Here is a 16,409-nt window from a genome sequence, read left to right as displayed (position 1 = left end):
GTAGGAGGTAGTGCACATAAAATGGGTATACTGGGGAATATAGTGCACAAACACACTTTGACTCAGTTCACACAAAACGCCAACCATGGGTTGTTTAACACGAGAACTCAGAACTCTGGGTTGATGAAGGACAAACAACCCAGAGTTTTAACCCAACAACAGACCAGGGGTTAAAATCCTGGGTTGTTTCTCTGGGTCATTATATCAGGGGAATTGCTTGGAAAAAATGTGTATACTTGTAAGCGTGCATACAGAAATGTGCATATTCAAAAAAATGTGTCTGAAAATATGTATGGATTTTCAAGGGGACTTTAGAAAAAAATTGCAAACTGATGTAGAAACAGAATGGAATAAATTTAATGTTGGAAAAATAAGAAACTGTGCAGAATCGAACTTGACAAATTTTTCCTTCCCCAATGCTAAGCACATTTTAAAAACGTTATACTGCAATCCCAAAAGGCTCAGAGAAACAGATCTATTGAACACAACAATTAGAACTATATCACTGAAATAAGTCAGGTCACACACCAAAAGGTTTTGAAGCAGCTACCCTGTGGATCAGGACCAGATGTTTTTGCCAGGAAATGAGCATAAAACATATTCCCCGCAAGACTCACTTTCTTTAGCTTCAGATCGGGATCTGCAGCCATCAAGAACAGATGGGAACAGCCTGAGGTGCTCCAATAGCAGCTTACTCAGGTAATAGCAATAGCAGCTTACTAAGGTAATACACAAAGTACAAAAAACAACCCCAAAACACCACCACCAAGGAAAACACACACATACACACACAAAACATACATATGGCTTGATGTTACAGTGCAGAAATAAAGGCAGTTGTGAGCAGGCACATAGAAAATAGAAAAGGTTGAAAGAAGAAAAAACAAAGGTGTTTCACCAGGGAATTCACACCAACATTTTCTTGCAGTGGCACCTGTAATTGATATCAACAAGACTGGTTACTTACAGCCTTTATATACTTCTCTTAATATTCTGGATTATTTATATATGCTTATTCAACATAAAAATTTCCAGAAAAATGTATAATGTTTGGAACTATTTTGACTACATTTTCTAGGCAGACTTACATTCCACATTACTTCTCATATGTTTATTTATCTGTTCCAGTCCCCGTTCCTCTTCTTGGTCATTACAGCTTGCAAGAATTCTATGCAAAGATTTTTTCAAGTGTTGCTTATGCATAGACGCTCCCTTTATTAGAGCCATCCTTCTCTTCAGACAGTCAAATGTACAATCTGTCCTGCAGGGAAGTATAGACTGACACTTCTCAAAAGCTAAATTAGCACAGACACTCCCAATGTCGCAGAATGCATTTCCACTTGGTGGGTCTTGGCTTCCAGTGATTTTGTAGACAGGTTTGCTTTTGAGTGAAGCCTGAAAGGATGCATATATATCAAGAATTTAGACAAGCACCTATATATACACACATTTTGAATACCTAAACCGTATGAAAGCAATGGCACAATATAGTATTATACATAATTTAAAACTTGTTCTCAATTGGATGGTAGAAAAATGCACTAAAATTAAGAGAAAATTTGACTGCATGCAGTCAGTGTGTATTATCTACATAGTAAGGCAAGCAGCAAATTGTGATTACTTCCCACTGCCACAACAACAAATAAATATAAATTGGAATGTATTTTAATTTAGTCACATAGGAATGGGTAATCTTTTTAATATATAAGATATCGCACTAGTGTTTCAAACTGAATTTCAGGAATCAGGAATGTCCTGTGCAATTTTCATCTGTTTCATCTTTTTTACTACTTTCTCCTTTATACGTAAATTTGTTTGCAAAAGTCCATCTGAACAGAAAAAACAAATCAATTTGTTATGAATTTTGTAAACTCTGGTCTTATGTTTTATTCACCATATTCTTGATGAAGAAAGGAGTCTAATGAGAGCCCTAAACTCTCAATTGAATAGAATACATGGTTTTATTCACAGGAATATTTAGATTTCACACACACACACACACACACACACACACACACCAGGAATACTCTTTTTTCAAGTCGCTCATCAGTTGTACACTTTAAGTTCAAGTACTCAACCATTATAAATCACAGACTTGGTGACTATACCAGACACAACAACCTAAGCCTACCCCCTTCAGGTGTTCTGGAGAACACATCAGAGCTAAAAGTGGGGACAGGGATGGGACCGCACATGCTGGCCCTGCCCCAATTTCCCTGTTGACACTGGGCCCACAGCAGGGAGTCTGAATGGAGTCTCTACTCAAATTCAAGTGAATATGAGTAGAACACTCTGGGGGACCCTGATAAAACTGAACACTAGTAGAACCCCACTTCAGACCTGATTGCTCCATGAGGGAAACTCAAAAAATGAAGGGGTGGGGCCTGGCACACACCAGGACATTGTAGGCTGGGTCAGTGTGAATGGTCCCATCCCTGTGGGGGCTTTTGGCCCTTACGCATTCTTCGGAAGACCTGAAGAAGGCTGTAGCTGCAACAGATTAGGCTGCATATCACTACGTCAACCAATGTAAGGAAAGAACACTTAGAATTAATACAGCTTTTTGTTCTGAGAGATCTTTGTCCTAAGAAGTTGGTAAAAAAGCTGAACCACTTAGTTGTTCTGGCTCATTGTAGTGCAATGGCGTTGCTCAATAGTTCACAACAGTCATGCACTTTTTCAGAAAAGTACCAATTTTTCACCAGTTGTGGGCCAATACACAGTGATCACTTTTATATATCGAGGCATGTGGTACAGCACATGTATGTGCATGGCAGCCAATTAAACATGGTATAACATACAGCAAATCATATGTGAATTAACTTTTCCATAAAAGCAGCAAACTTACACCACTTGTAGTTTACAATAAGTAACATCCGGTATGGTTCGCCTTTGCTATCCAACATTTCCTATTCATAACACACTAAAAGCAGTATTTAGTTTACCAGTGCAATCACAAGATGCAGCGGGGTGGGGGGAGTTTTCAGCCTGGTAGAACTTTTTATTTCAATTTGCCCTCTCAGTGGAAGCAATGAGGGAGGGCACAATTAGCTACACCAGCTCCCTCTTGAGAGGCTTTGTGTCCAACTCGCTGTGCCCCCAGATTGCCCCATTTCATAGCCTTGTGCTTGCTACCACCAGTGGTATAACTTTCGATGGGCAGACTTCCTTTCTGCAGGTAGGAGGGCACCTCTACCCCATCCTAACACCTGTCCCCAGCTGGTGGATCTGGAAGTTAGAATTACCCTGCACATTTTTTTGGCATATTTTCTAAATAGTATTTCTTTTTTAGACGATCCTTCCAAATGAGCCTTTTATCGTGCAATCACCCTGCCTCAAACAGAATTTTACAGGGAGGGCCAGACAACATTGTCTTTGTTTTGTAGCCCTTATTTCTTTTCACACGGCTTCTACCATCTTTCTTCTTACCAGAAAAAAAAATCCATGGGAGGAAAAGATGGAACAGGTGCACAATATCTTTTGATTGGAAGCACTAGGAGTCCTCCATCTGGAAGCATCCAGAAACATGCCAGCATACAAAATGCGAACCGATTTGTTGCTCAGTTTTCTAAACTGAACTTCTTTTTTCTATAGTATATGTAAGTGAAACAACTTAAGAATCCAGTAACTCTGTTCCTGTATTATTTAAAACTTGAGCATTAATGCCAAGGAAGTGTAATTTCGAGGAAAGTAAAGGAAATGGCCTTTTCAATAACTTACCTGAGAGGTAAGCAGAGCTGCCAGAGAGAAATCTGCTCGCTCTTTGGTAATGCAAGTCCGTGGCTTTCCATTCTGCAATGCAAAATCCTCCAGTTCCATCAACTCCACCTGAACCTGTTTAAGTATGAATTAAAGTTACCACATTTTTGTTTGACACTAGAGGGAACAAGAAATTAAGATGAGTGAATGGGCAGAAATTTGGGTCATTAACTCTATATCTCTGTGTATAACCATCTTAAAAACCTATTAGTATGGTTAAAAATATGAACTTGAGCACACTCCAGGAGAGAGCGGAGGAAAGGAAGGCCTGGCGTGCTATGGTCCATGGGGTCACGAAGAGTTGGATACGACTTAACGACCGAACAACAACAATGGTTAAAAATAAAGAGTATTTCGCAGTAGTTCATGTCAAGAGTATTTAAAGCAAGGACAAGGTTTGTATTGAATTAACATGGGGAAGTTCAAAGTTTTAGTCATATTTGCATAAAGGCCTTTTAGAAATCAGTTTATGATAAAACCCAATAAATTAGAGGTCACTCATTACTATAGACCCATAATTAATTCTACTGCAGGGAGGCTGGAAAAGTTCCTTTCTTGCCACAATTAAGTTTATCATAAGACAACTATATTGCATGTGAAACAGACTCAGAAATCCCCAAGTGGCCCAACAATTTTGCAGATGATCCATTATTCTGGGGAAATGGTGGTCATAGGGCATGTCCAACAGGCCAAGAACTACAGAAGAAAAATAACTGATACATATATGGGCCCCAGTTCTAGAATATGCATATTTAAATATAATCTATGATTAAATGGTCACCATTACTACAACTTACCTGAGAAATGAGCAAAGTGTCCAGAGAACAGCTTGCTCGTTCTTCAGTAATATAGGTTTGTGGCTTCCCATCCCTCAAGGCACAATCCTCTAGCTCTACCAGCTTCACTTGAGTCTTAGATAAACCTAGAAAGTGATTACTCTGCTCTTGCTGAAGCACACTGAAGTTGAACTTCTGTTTCTGCTTAGACAAAACACGTAAAGGCACTGCAAACTTATTGGAGGATTTTACCCTGCCTCTAGTTGCTTGTTTATTCTTAGTTTTTCTTTTCCTCTTTCTGAAAACGGAAGGCAGAGAAAGAGGCTTGAAAGTATAAGTGCTGGGTGGAGAAATAGTGGATTTCTTTTTGAGAACACTATCTAGAACTTGTACACAGTTGGTGCTTTTAGATGGAAGCTGGTAAGCCACAGGAGAAGTAAATGAACTAGAAGAGAATCCCACATTTGTTTCCATTAGTTTCCTTTCACTTTCCAAATATTCATCCAGTTCATCACTACAGAAGGCAGATCGGTTCTTCAAGGAGTTCACTAAAATGCTACCTGCATAAGTGCAGAATGTGACATGTGGAAAGAAGTGAAACACAACTTCCAAAAATACATCAATTCCTATCTCAGCTGAAAAGAAAACTCCTAATCGTTTCTCTAAAAATGATAGTAAACTGCATCAGTGACAACAATTCCTTGTTATTTTCAAAGAATGATGTAAGTGGTTATTTAAAAAAGGAAAAGGGGAAAAACTGATAGTTTGAGGAATCTGGATAACATATATTTTTAATTCAGGAAGTTGGTTGCCCCACAGAAACAGAAGCCAGCATCTATTATTTGCCACTGAAATGTTCCCTCCCACTGCAACTGCAATTTCTTGGCAGGGGTGGGAGGGCAGGGGACAAGGTTTGCCTCTTCCTCAGAGGTTGTGCCAATGGTAGCCCATATAGTTTGATGTAAAGAACACAGGGGAAACTATGTACATAGCCCACACTGAGTCCTCTTTCCCAGTCATGCTCAAGCATGATGGAACACTGAGAACTGATGTGTGTGTGCTGTGACTGCAGCATCCATTCTTAAAATTCCTCATAACCACTATAACAAAAGAAAATATACCATAAACATTAATTGTAAGAACAAATGGAAGGTTTATGCCAGATGGTTTAATTGTCATAATAGCTGCAACCACACTGTCTACACTAGAAAAATCAAGGATTTGGACTTTTATTTTGTTTAAGGGGAAAGTTTTTAGCCTTTAATGGTTGTGCAGAAATCCTTGAAAACATGAAAGTGACTTATAGTTCCTACAGAGAAACAAAACAGGGATCAGACCTTTTTCCACTAGTTAAACAACTGGACATTATGCAATTATTAAGCCTCTTCCTCATGATTAGTCTTCTGTTCTATCTTCTTGGCCCTATACTTTACCACTGCCTATGTAACGCATATGAAAATGACTCCCGTCTCTCTGCCATCCCAATTAACTGATATGCATATCTGCAAACTCCCAATTTCGCAACCAGAAAACCCAACAAATAAATCATGGTGGGTTGGATCTTCCAGTGATTTTTGTTCTGCTAGCATAACAGATTTCCCCTCTGCCCTGCAGTCCCCCAAATCTGCTCCAGAGGGTTGGGGGACCCTCTGGAGCAGATCTGAGGGGCATTCAGGAGGCTGCAGGGGAAAGGAGAGCAAGGGGAAGTCCCATTGTGTGAGTGGAAGTCCGTTCACTTGATGCTAGATGTTACCTGATACTAGCAAATTATTCTACTTTATCCATAAAACAAGATTTAGGATGCAATCCTATGCATGGCTAGACAGAAAAGTCCTAAAATTCCCAGCATGCCTTAGGTAACCATGCTGGCTGCGGGATGCTGGGAGTTGTTTAGATATTTAAAAAGTCCAAACGTGCATTGGATTGCGCCTTTTAGACCTTCCTGTTTAGGGTGCTGCAGAAAGTACATGCAGAATATCTTACCTTCTTGTTTAGAAGTACTGTGAAATCTTTCTTGCCAACCCTTTATCTTTCTAAAATCATTTGTTTTTCCAGTTCTGGAAATGAAAAGGCCAGTATCTAGAAATAAAAGCAGCAATGCAAATTTATTAACCAGGCACAAAGTAAATATCCTAAACAGTAAATTTAATGGAAAACTGGTTACCAGATAGTTAGCAGGTACATTTACTGGAAATGGCACCCAACAAGTCACAAGAAAAAAATAACTAAATGAAATACAACACAAAGGTTCGAGTAACAGGAAAGTTTATTACACAAAAATTCATTAGTGAAATATAGTAATTAAAATAGGAACATTCATGTCCTCCATTCCTAGAGCCCAACTAACACCACCATCAGGAATCCACAATTTCATTTGCCACTGAGAACAAGTCCCTGTCCTTCAGACAGCATGATGAGCCCCAGCCTTCCTCTTAACCTCAGATCTATAGAGCAGGCCAGGGGCTCTCAGTACAACTGCATAGCACTTTGGAGGGTTTCTGATGCCCAGCACAACCGAAGGTTTGATTGCTCCCCAGATCCAAGGTTGGGAAGAAAGCTGAAGATTGTTTAGGTGCTATACCTCCAAAGTGCTCTGATATCCTCAGTCCCTGTCTGGATTTGGGATTGCTGGAGCTTGTTTTGTTACTGAGCTTCAAGCCCCAGCCTTCCTCTCCAACTGGAGTTGGAGGAAGGGAACTAGGGTCAACCCTGCAATTGCACTGGCTTCCAAGGTTCTCCGAAGCACAGTGCAACGGTGATAAAATATTCCCCACCCCCACCTCTACCTCCAAGCTAGAGAAGAAGGCTAGAATAATCCCTCTCACCTGTGGAGGAGAGCAGGGGATTGTCCCTGACCTCAAGCTATGACACAGCACAAGGTTAGGAACAAGAGCCAGGTTCTGGTGACCACAAATTTTTGCTTGGCCACGAAGGGCAAGCCAAATTTGTGGAACCTTCTTACTAGTCTAACATTTTTAAAATAATACAACATATTTACCTTGACAAGAGGGATTTGCTCCTTGGTTATTCCCAAATACATAATCCTTTGAAGATCTCAGAGGCAGCTGCACACCCAAATATTTTAGGTCAATGCTAAGTTTTGGGTCCACAGAACCCAGCTTCAGTCCCACTAGAAGAAGAATATACCACTTTAAGTATCTTTACAGACATGGACTATGAATAACCAACTCCCTCTGGCACAGACAACGGACATGAACATGGGCAGCTTTAACATTAAGCTTTCAGGCTACTACTACTATGTCAAAGTTTAGAAGTATAGCTGGATAAACCCCAGAGCACAATGAAACAATCTTTTCTAGTAACCATCATAGTAGCTATGGAATCTATTGCTAATACACACCTTCCTGAAGACTAGGATGTATCACTTGTTTATGTCTGAAGGACTTCAAATCGTCTAAGAGCTCTGTTTCTAGTAACTGCAGATTTATCTGACAGTCTGCCAGAGAAGAAAGAGACATTATTGGAACACACAAATGGTTAGAATGTGAATATATCATTTTTAAACTCCAATTGTTTGCTTCCTTAACCTGTCCTGTACTAAGGCCATCCCATCTCAATTACCTAATGTCAAGAGTACCTGAATCACATGTAGTCAGTAAGGCAGTTTGTACATTCTGCAGTTCTTCTCCTTCCCCAATTTTATCAGTAGTGTGATTATCAAGAACTTCCTGTATGTAAAGGGAGACTAAAATAAGTGTTAAATGTTTTACATAAAATGGTACTCTGGAATTAAACAAGACAATCTGCTGAGAGTCAAATATAATATATACAAACTAGCTGAGATAATCTGGTCTAGATTTAAATTTCTGCATGATCACATACAAAATTCAAGGCCCAAGCATGGCATTCAGAGACAGTGAGAATGCAGGCTTTAAAGCACAGGGGTGTCCCCCCACCACAACCCCTCACCCCCAAATTTAATTGCTAAGAAGGAACTGCATCTTCAGCTTTTAATTACAGAAGAAACTGATGTCTAGTTCATATAAAATGAACTATACTAGATAATACTGAATTAAGACCATATATTTACCTTTGTTGCAAATGATACAAAGAGGATTCCATCCACATCGTCCAGATCAAGCACCAGCTCTGGTTTGGCAAAATCAGGTCCCAAAAGGCTTGTCATAACAGCTTTTCTAGTGAATTTCAGCGATCGTTCAGCCTTTGAGAAGTTTAATTTCCACGGCCTTCTTTTTCTAACTGGCCCCGACAATAGAGTATTTGGATTGCTATCAACACTCTGTCTCAAAGCAGGATCCTTCAATGTATTTTTCTCTTTTCCTCTAAGGATAAATTTGGGTGATGCTGAGGGTAAGTTATTGAAATGAGATGCTTTTTTTGTTATGGCATGGCTGCTATACATTTCCGTAGTTTTCCATGGCACATCTGTAACCAACGAACATTTCTGTTGGTTAAGTGTTTTATGTTTTGTTTCTTTAGTTTTATGTGGGCTAAAGAACTTATTTTCAAAACAGGCAGGCAAAGAATTAACTGAATGATTCAAAGATTTCTTTCTCCTAAAGGTGGACAAAAGAGCTTGAAGAGCAGAGTCTGTTGCCATTTTCTTTGTGATATTATCACAAGATTCTAGGTAGTCTTCAGGCATTGTCCCACTATCCAATTTTAACATTTTTGCCTTGGCAGCACCTAATAGACTACTCTGTGGTTGCTTGCTGGATTCAATTTCCACTTCCATTCTTCCCATTTTACTGTGTTTCTTTGGCTGTTTCTCCAGTATGAGGTTGTCATCTCTACAGAAACATTCCTCTGGCTCTTTATCAGTTTCTTCCTGCTTCACAAAAATCCTTTCAGTATGTGCACTTGGCCCATAACCATGGTCACCTATAGGCTCATCTTTAATGGAAATACTAATGCCACCATTTGAGTTGAGTGGGGATTTCACACAGAAGTCACTTTCACAAGGGCTAGTTATTGGACTGGTGAAAGAAAAAGAAAAACGAGAGAGAAAAAATTGAATTGAAAGAATAAATACTCTCATTATGAGGTTTTCTGCCCTTTAAAGCATTCATGTTTCGAATCTGTTGTAGATAAGTAATGCAAAGCTATGGCTGTATAACTGGTATATTGTCTTAGCAGACGCCATTGCTAATTTGAAAATGATCTCTTTTCATAATGATCAACCCATCAGCCTCCCTTTAATAAAAACAGAATTGGGCTGAAGCTGAGAGCATAACTTACAACAACCCTGCAGTGTTATTCATTGCTTTTATGCCAACATTTCAGTTGGGCTAAGATCAGCATACATTGCAAAGTTGTTAGACATTACTCTCTCTGCTTCAGCCCAACCCCTCTAATTCCTCTGGACAACACTGCAGGGTTTGAAAATTACTCGGAGCTTGATATGCAGTATTTTTAATGCTTTATAACATTTTTAGAAATTTTTATAAACAGTCATTAAAAAATGAATTCATAACAACAGTAAGAATCAATATAAATAAGCTTTGTTTCAGCAGAGTTCATTTGGGATAACATCTACAGGGTTGTCCTAAATCACTCCCTTCTAGCAGCTGCCTTTTCCAACTTGCAATACGGAGGCAATGAACTGCATTTGCTTTGGTCAGAACTGCCTGCAGAAATCAATATAAACATAAATGACCATTTTAAACAAATGCTAGCGTAGTGCAATCTGGCCCCTCTGAGTTCTAACACAATGTTAAAGAACTCTAATGTAAAACAGTATCCTCACCTTTTATTAAATCGCAATAAGCAGTTTGTTTTTCTAGTAATACTAAAAACTGATAATGACCTTGAAGGGGGGAAAAAAGCACAAATGACAGCTATCATGTAGAAAAAACAGAACGCCCTGCTTGCTAAGACAAAAATGGACTAACTAGTGTAGCATTCTGTCTTTGGCAGCAGCCAGTCAGATGCCACAAGAGAGTTCTAAAGGGCAAGATGACAATCCCTACTGCCCATTTCTCCCCAGCTCAGCCCAACACCTCAGAACCCTCATTGAACCCACAACTCCATAGGTGGAATTGGATTGGCTGAGCTCTCTGCCACTACTGTAACTTTTGGAGAAGTTCAGTAAATTAAAATAGTGGCAGACAGCTAGTCACCAACACTGCCTGTCTAGTAGTTGTTAGGGGACCCTCTGGGTTGCCATGTCCTGAACCTGGGCCCAGTGGTCTGGCCTTAGCCTACAACACAGTCCCCAAGAAAAATGGTAAACATGTAACCCTACCATTCAGATACCTCCTCTTTTAATACTGGTGCATCACACACATGCAAATCTGTGTTCAGATTGAGTGATTTTTTCTCCAAATCAGAATGATATATCTTCTCGCCATTACATGAAGCACCCAGGTCTCTTTGCACTAGACACAAATCGTTACTTTCAGTGGGACACCTGGAATTGCTTGGAATTATGCCTCCTTCCTGCTTGGAGCAATCATTTTGCTCCTCTCCATGTTGGACTATACTGATCAGTCCATCATCCCTGAAGCCTTTAGCAAATGGGTTGTAGTCTATTTTCAGTTGTGTAATTTGGATGTTTTGATAGGCAGTCACAGCAAAGAACTCTGTCTGTGGGAAAGTGAAGGTATGGACATCAGGACCGTTCAGCTGGATGACCTCTGTGGCTTTGTCAGCAGGCACCAGGTGTAGTCGAGGTAGATAGCGGTGCATAGAGTGTAGAATGATATGCCCTTCCTGGTCCAAGGTATTATTAGTAAGTTTCAGTTTGTAGAAAGACACTGGTTGATGCATCCAGTAATGACCAGTAGAAGGTGATTCTGGGTGAATGAATACCCTTCCCAGCACATGGGGCTCTGCTTTCCCACTGGGCTCCCAACTATGGCCATTCCATTTATAGCAAACGTTGTCGACAGGAGAAATATCCATGACCAGGATATAATTCAGGTTGGATTCTAGGCCTGTTATCCAGTATTGACAATATGGAAACATCTGTCTTCCCTGCTTAGTCAGAACCATTTCTGTGCTGCGATGATAGAACTCATTCCACATGTTGTTGTTGTCCAGTGTAACAGTAATGCTTCCTGAGATGCAATCAGCTGGAAAGCAGGTCTTTACTTTAGGTTTTATTGGTGTTCCACTGCTGGCAAAACCACAGTCATCTCGAATCGAAACGAGGGCGCCTTGGTCAGTTTTTCCAGTGCTCTGTTTCACAAGGACATAAAGGGCAGGTGCTACATCTAACATTGTTCCACCATCCTCACTCCCAAACACAAGTGGTTGCTTCTTCATTGTGTATAGTGCTTCTCACATCAACTCAAAATCTGGAACAGCCTTCCCTTCAGGGGCTACCTCCCTAAGAAACAAAGTACATAATAAATACTATACAAAGAAGGAGTTTTCTTGCACCAAAACATATGACATGATATAGTTATACAAGCAGATTAAAGAAGTACATTCTAAGTCACCCCATTGTTACTGATAGGCAACGAACAATTCATCATCAATGATTCATGTCCATATGCTTTTATGTAAATGGTTTTTAAACTTTGTATATTGTATTTTAATGTTTTAACTTTTGTTAACCACCCAGACAGCTTCGGCTACAGGATGGTATAGAAATGTAATAAATAACAACAACAACAACACACATAAAACTGAAGCGTGCATATCTAATAAACTAATCAATTCCATTCTAACTTTATCTCACAATTCAAACAAAATGTATTTTATATTTATAAGTGAAAGAAGGCATACCACTAGCAGTACAACATGCGACGAAACTTAAGCAGTTTTCACCTGGGGGATAGAGCTAGCATACATCATTTCCATCCCATTGGTTACAACAGCGGAAAAGGGAGGACTGAACAGGAAGGAAGGAAGGGATGCCACTTCTTTCTTCTGCCTGCTGGGGCAAGCCTGGCAGGACTTTTGATAATGCAGACCTTTCAGATATTCCTGCCCCTTGGCCAGCTCATCACAGCATTGGCTGCTAGGATCTCACCCCAACTGATAACAGAGAGAGTAATTAGTATTGTGGGGAAAAGAAAGGCACATAGTTAGGGGAGGAGGTTCACCAACACAACCTGGTTTTCTAATTATTTTACTGGGCCACCCTGGAAGCAAGCATTCTGTACATGCTGCACAGTGTGTATTACATTAGGGCAGGAGGAAGCAAACCATAGTCAAACGTCCTTATTTTCAGTCAGCTAAGTAAATTGTTCATGTGAATGTATCTGAAAAATACCTTCTTTACTTGCAAGCCCCTCTGAATACGACAGATGCCACTCTGGTACATTATATGACTTGACCATTCCTTTTTAAAAAGCTACCCATTGCTACGAAGGACTTACACGTACAAATTTGTGCTTCTTGTCAAAATGACAGAGATAATCGAAGTACTACACGACTGTATAGTAATGTGCGGATTTTGAACGTTAAAACACGGGGAATAGCTTTAATTTTCTTTTTTTTAAAAAACTGCGTTTGGTTTTAATCATCACCAATTTGCTCTTGCCATTCAGTTCATATCCCAGCAAATATACCTCAAGTCGGCTTACGTTATGTGGGATTTTTACCTGACCTTATCACATATACCGATGCAGCCCTGTAGTAAGCCAAACCCAAGTACATCCCTTATCGTTACGCGTTAAAAAGCAAACAAAGCTCGCGTCTCAACTTTCGAAACAGACAACTCTTCGTACGAGGAAAAAGCCACCACGCGGGTGCTGAGCCGCTCCCGACAGTTTCCCCTTTCCTCCGAATAACGCCAATCCGGGGCTTCGCCCCGCCCGGCGCAACGGATGTTACGTGCTCTGCCTTCCCCTGAGGCCACTAGGCAGGCGGCCAGAGGAGCTGAGCGAGGCGGGCGGGACTGGGCGCCCCCCGCCGCTGCCGTCGTGTTGCTACCTGAGAGGAACCTCGAACTTCCCGCCATTCCTAGCCCTGGCTGCGGCGCCGCCCCCCCCCCCCCCGCTGCAGTGTACCTTGCGGCAGTCAGGCGACGCCCCTCAGCTTCCTTTCCCCGCCCACTCCTCCCCGGCCGAACCCGTCCCCCCGCCCCCCGTTCCACAGCAGAGGCAGCCGGACCCCCGTGTGTTTTGGCCAGGCGGACACAGATCGCGCGCGCGCCCACGCGCCCGCCCACGTGGCGTAGCCAACGCGCGCCTCCCGTGGCGCGCGCGAGAGGTGCGGAGCTACGCGCGATCACGTGCCCGCCGGCCGCGCTTGATGGGACCCCCGTCCTTGGGACTGCGGGCGTGTGCGCACCGTTGAAGTCAGTGGGTCGGCAGAGACGTGTATCAGATCGCGGAGTAGAGCCGGATGTGGATTGGTGGTGACTGCGGCGGGGCCAGGGAGGAAGCTGGAAGTCGTTTCCGTCCCACGCCCACGAACGCCCTCGCCTCAGGGAGGCAGAGCGGTTCCCCAGGGCTTCTTCGGCGGGAGCTGTTACCCTGCTATTGAGATTGCTCACTCTCGGAAGTTTGCGGGCCCTTTCGATGACCTCGGGAAGCTCCTCTGGCACTAAATGACCTTTGTTCCATTTTTAAATAGGTCGGAGAGAATGAGCTATCAAATTTCCTCGCTTGTGTTCCCCTGAGTTCCTTCCCTGAAAAAGGCAAAACCGCGAGGAGAGGCGGTCGACCAATGAAACATATGGAAGACTCAAATAAGGGGGGAGGGAAGCCTGTGTAAAGGGAGCCCGTTTTGATCCTGCATTTAAAACAGAAGCATAAAGCCCCATTTTAAATGTGGGATTTCAGTAGGGATGGTGGAGAAATCTGCCACGGACTCCAGTGAGGCCAGATTCTAAAGACTCTTTAGAGATTTAAAGATTCTAAAGAATCTGGCCCCCCTGAGAATGTGGTGGAATGGACTGCTCCCCCCCGCCACCCCGCAAAGGCCAGTTGGGACGGACCCTACCTGGTGGTGGCTGGTCAAGGTCCATCATCTTTGTTCTGCTGCCGGGCTTGGCTATGTAAATATTTACGTAGCCAATCACGGCAAAGGGCAGGGACACAAATGGCGTCCCCTACGCTGGATGCCATTTGCGGCCGCAGCCCAGCAGCAGACAGAAATCCGGCTGCAGGCAGCCCTGGCCGGCGGCTCCATCGACTTGCCGCGGAGCAGAACCAGCCAGGTGTCAGGGTGGACACTGAGCCCATAGAATCCCAGAGTAGTTCTGATTCTGAGGAAGAGCAGTCGCTCCTGGGAGAGGAGCGTGCTCCTCTTTCCCAAGGCCCACAGCTGACGGAGATTCCTCCCACCAGCATTCCTAGTTTAGTTAGCAGTCCAGGGAGTGACCGAGCACAGATAGCAGACTTGGTGGATGCGCGACGCATTCGCAGAGAGCGGCGCCAGATGGAGGGCGCAGAAAGGAGGCGAGGTGCCTGGTTGGCGCGCAAACAACGGCTGTGCCCAGAGGATCCAAGGGAAAAGGGGAGGGACTCTCCTTAGTCCTTAAGTTCAGGGGTCTGCCAGTAATTCCCTTTCAAACGGGGACCAACTGTTCCAACTTAGGGCATGGGTACTCTGCTGCTCAGATCTAGTTGCTACCTGTAGAGTTGTTAAGTTGTAAAAGAAGAATAAAGCTTGGAAAGGAATTCCTTTGTCTGTGTCTGGACTTGGGTACTGGATTAGACTGAGAGAGGCCTTGACACCAAGGAGGATTCCGGGGGGAGGGACGGATCACCTCCCCCCCCAGCGGACCCTGGAGGGGAACGGTAAGTGGGGTTCGTACACCCCTAGATTTTAGGCTGATGCAGAGATGCTCCCAGTCCCTGTGCGCACCTTGGAGGAAGCACTATTAAAGTCAACACGACTGGCTTCCCAACAAAGCATCTATAGCAGCTGTTCCCAACCTGGTGCCCCCCAGTTCAGATACTTTGGACTACAACTCCCATCATCCCCAGCCAGCATTCCCACTGGCTAGGGGAGGTGAGGGTTGTGGCCCAGCACATCAGGACTGTGTGCCAGCTTGGGTTGAAGGGCAAAGGCCATTGCAGAAGTGGCAGCTGCACCTTCTCTTGCAATTGGTGTGGGGGCAGGGTGCTATTTGGTGGCACTACAGGTGGGCAATTTAGAGCTTTTCTACAAGAGGCTATTCATTGCTGTATCTGCTTTAGGGTTTATGGAAAATTGAGATCTGAGCGCTACATAATGAGCGTTTACTTTTCTGCTGCATAACCTCTAGCTGGCACTGTGGTATAGCACAAATACGCAAGAGGAAATTTCACTTTCACAGCCCAATGCCACGTTTTCCCTGGAGCCTTTCTACACAAGGCATTTATTGTGTGCTCGTGATTCTTCATGGTTTTTCGGGTACTTTACATGACCTCCTTCAGGGCCTCTCCTGTTCTTTGCAACCATTGTAGTATTTTCTTTTTGATCAAGGAAAGTCTGTTATATCTGGGAAAGGTGGAATGAAACCCTAGTGCAGTTGAGCAATTCTGCTATACCACAGTGTCACCTGGTGGCTATGTAATGGAACATATAGAAAGGCAGAGAAGGAAAAAAAACAGGAAAAAACTTGTAGAGGATCAGATCTTTATCCCACAACAAATCTGGAAGCAGAAGCCTTGGTAAAGTGGTGGGCTAAAAGACTCATGTAGAAAAGTGCCTGCTCTAAAAATAAATAAAACTCGCTGAAAGTGTTTGTTAGACACAGAATCTAAACTGGAGGGTCACAACATTGACTTAAGAACCCATAAACAGCCTTGACTAGGGAATGACGAGCGTGCAATAAATGCCTCTTGTAGAAAAGCTCTTAAGTGGGGTTGAGATTCTACCACAGATATGAATTCAGGAGAAAAGAAGTGTTCCCCAGACCTCTTGGAGCATCCGTGTGGAAATGTGACATTTTGGATCCTGCTGAAAATGAGAGAGCAACCAATTAGCCAGTTCGGATTGCAAATCTGT

The 16,409-nt window shown here is 42.7% G+C and overlaps 1 protein-coding gene across 5 annotated transcripts in view; it reads right to left on the bottom strand.

Moving 5' to 3' along the window:
- The window catches only part of LOC146357374 (MAX gene-associated protein-like), a 49,551-nt gene extending 34,465 nt beyond the window's left edge, over positions 1 to 15,086 (bottom strand). For 2 of the 5 annotated variants that reach the window (XM_084846107.1, XM_084846125.1), the window contains exons 1-10: positions 12,291 to 15,086; positions 10,762 to 11,847; positions 8,587 to 9,493; positions 8,134 to 8,224; positions 7,897 to 7,992; positions 7,534 to 7,665; positions 6,519 to 6,614; positions 4,557 to 5,095; positions 3,721 to 3,834; positions 1,089 to 1,395 (exon numbers count right to left, since the gene is read on the bottom strand). In XM_084846107.1, the coding sequence (XP_084702233.1) occupies positions 1,089 to 1,395; positions 3,721 to 3,834; positions 4,557 to 5,095; positions 6,519 to 6,614; positions 7,534 to 7,665; positions 7,897 to 7,992; positions 8,134 to 8,224; positions 8,587 to 9,493; positions 10,762 to 11,783 (3,304 nt within the window). In that variant the 5' untranslated portion in view covers positions 11,784 to 11,847; positions 12,291 to 15,086. The remainder of the gene's footprint in view (positions 1 to 1,088; positions 1,396 to 3,720; positions 3,835 to 4,556; positions 5,096 to 6,518; positions 6,615 to 7,533; positions 7,666 to 7,896; positions 7,993 to 8,133; positions 8,225 to 8,586; positions 9,494 to 10,761; positions 11,848 to 12,290) is intronic. The other 3 variants (XM_084846087.1, XM_084846116.1, XM_084846097.1) reach the window with 3 other exon arrangements.
- Positions 15,087 to 16,409: the final 1,323 nt, after the last annotated feature.

Source organism: Heloderma suspectum, chromosome 1 (assembly GCF_057233095.1).
Source record: "Heloderma suspectum isolate Gila_16-S chromosome 1, 16-S_ref, whole genome shotgun sequence".
Classification (NCBI taxonomy): Eukaryota; Metazoa; Chordata; class Lepidosauria; order Squamata; family Helodermatidae; genus Heloderma; species Heloderma suspectum.
This window is presented reverse-complemented; position numbering and strand designations above follow the sequence as displayed.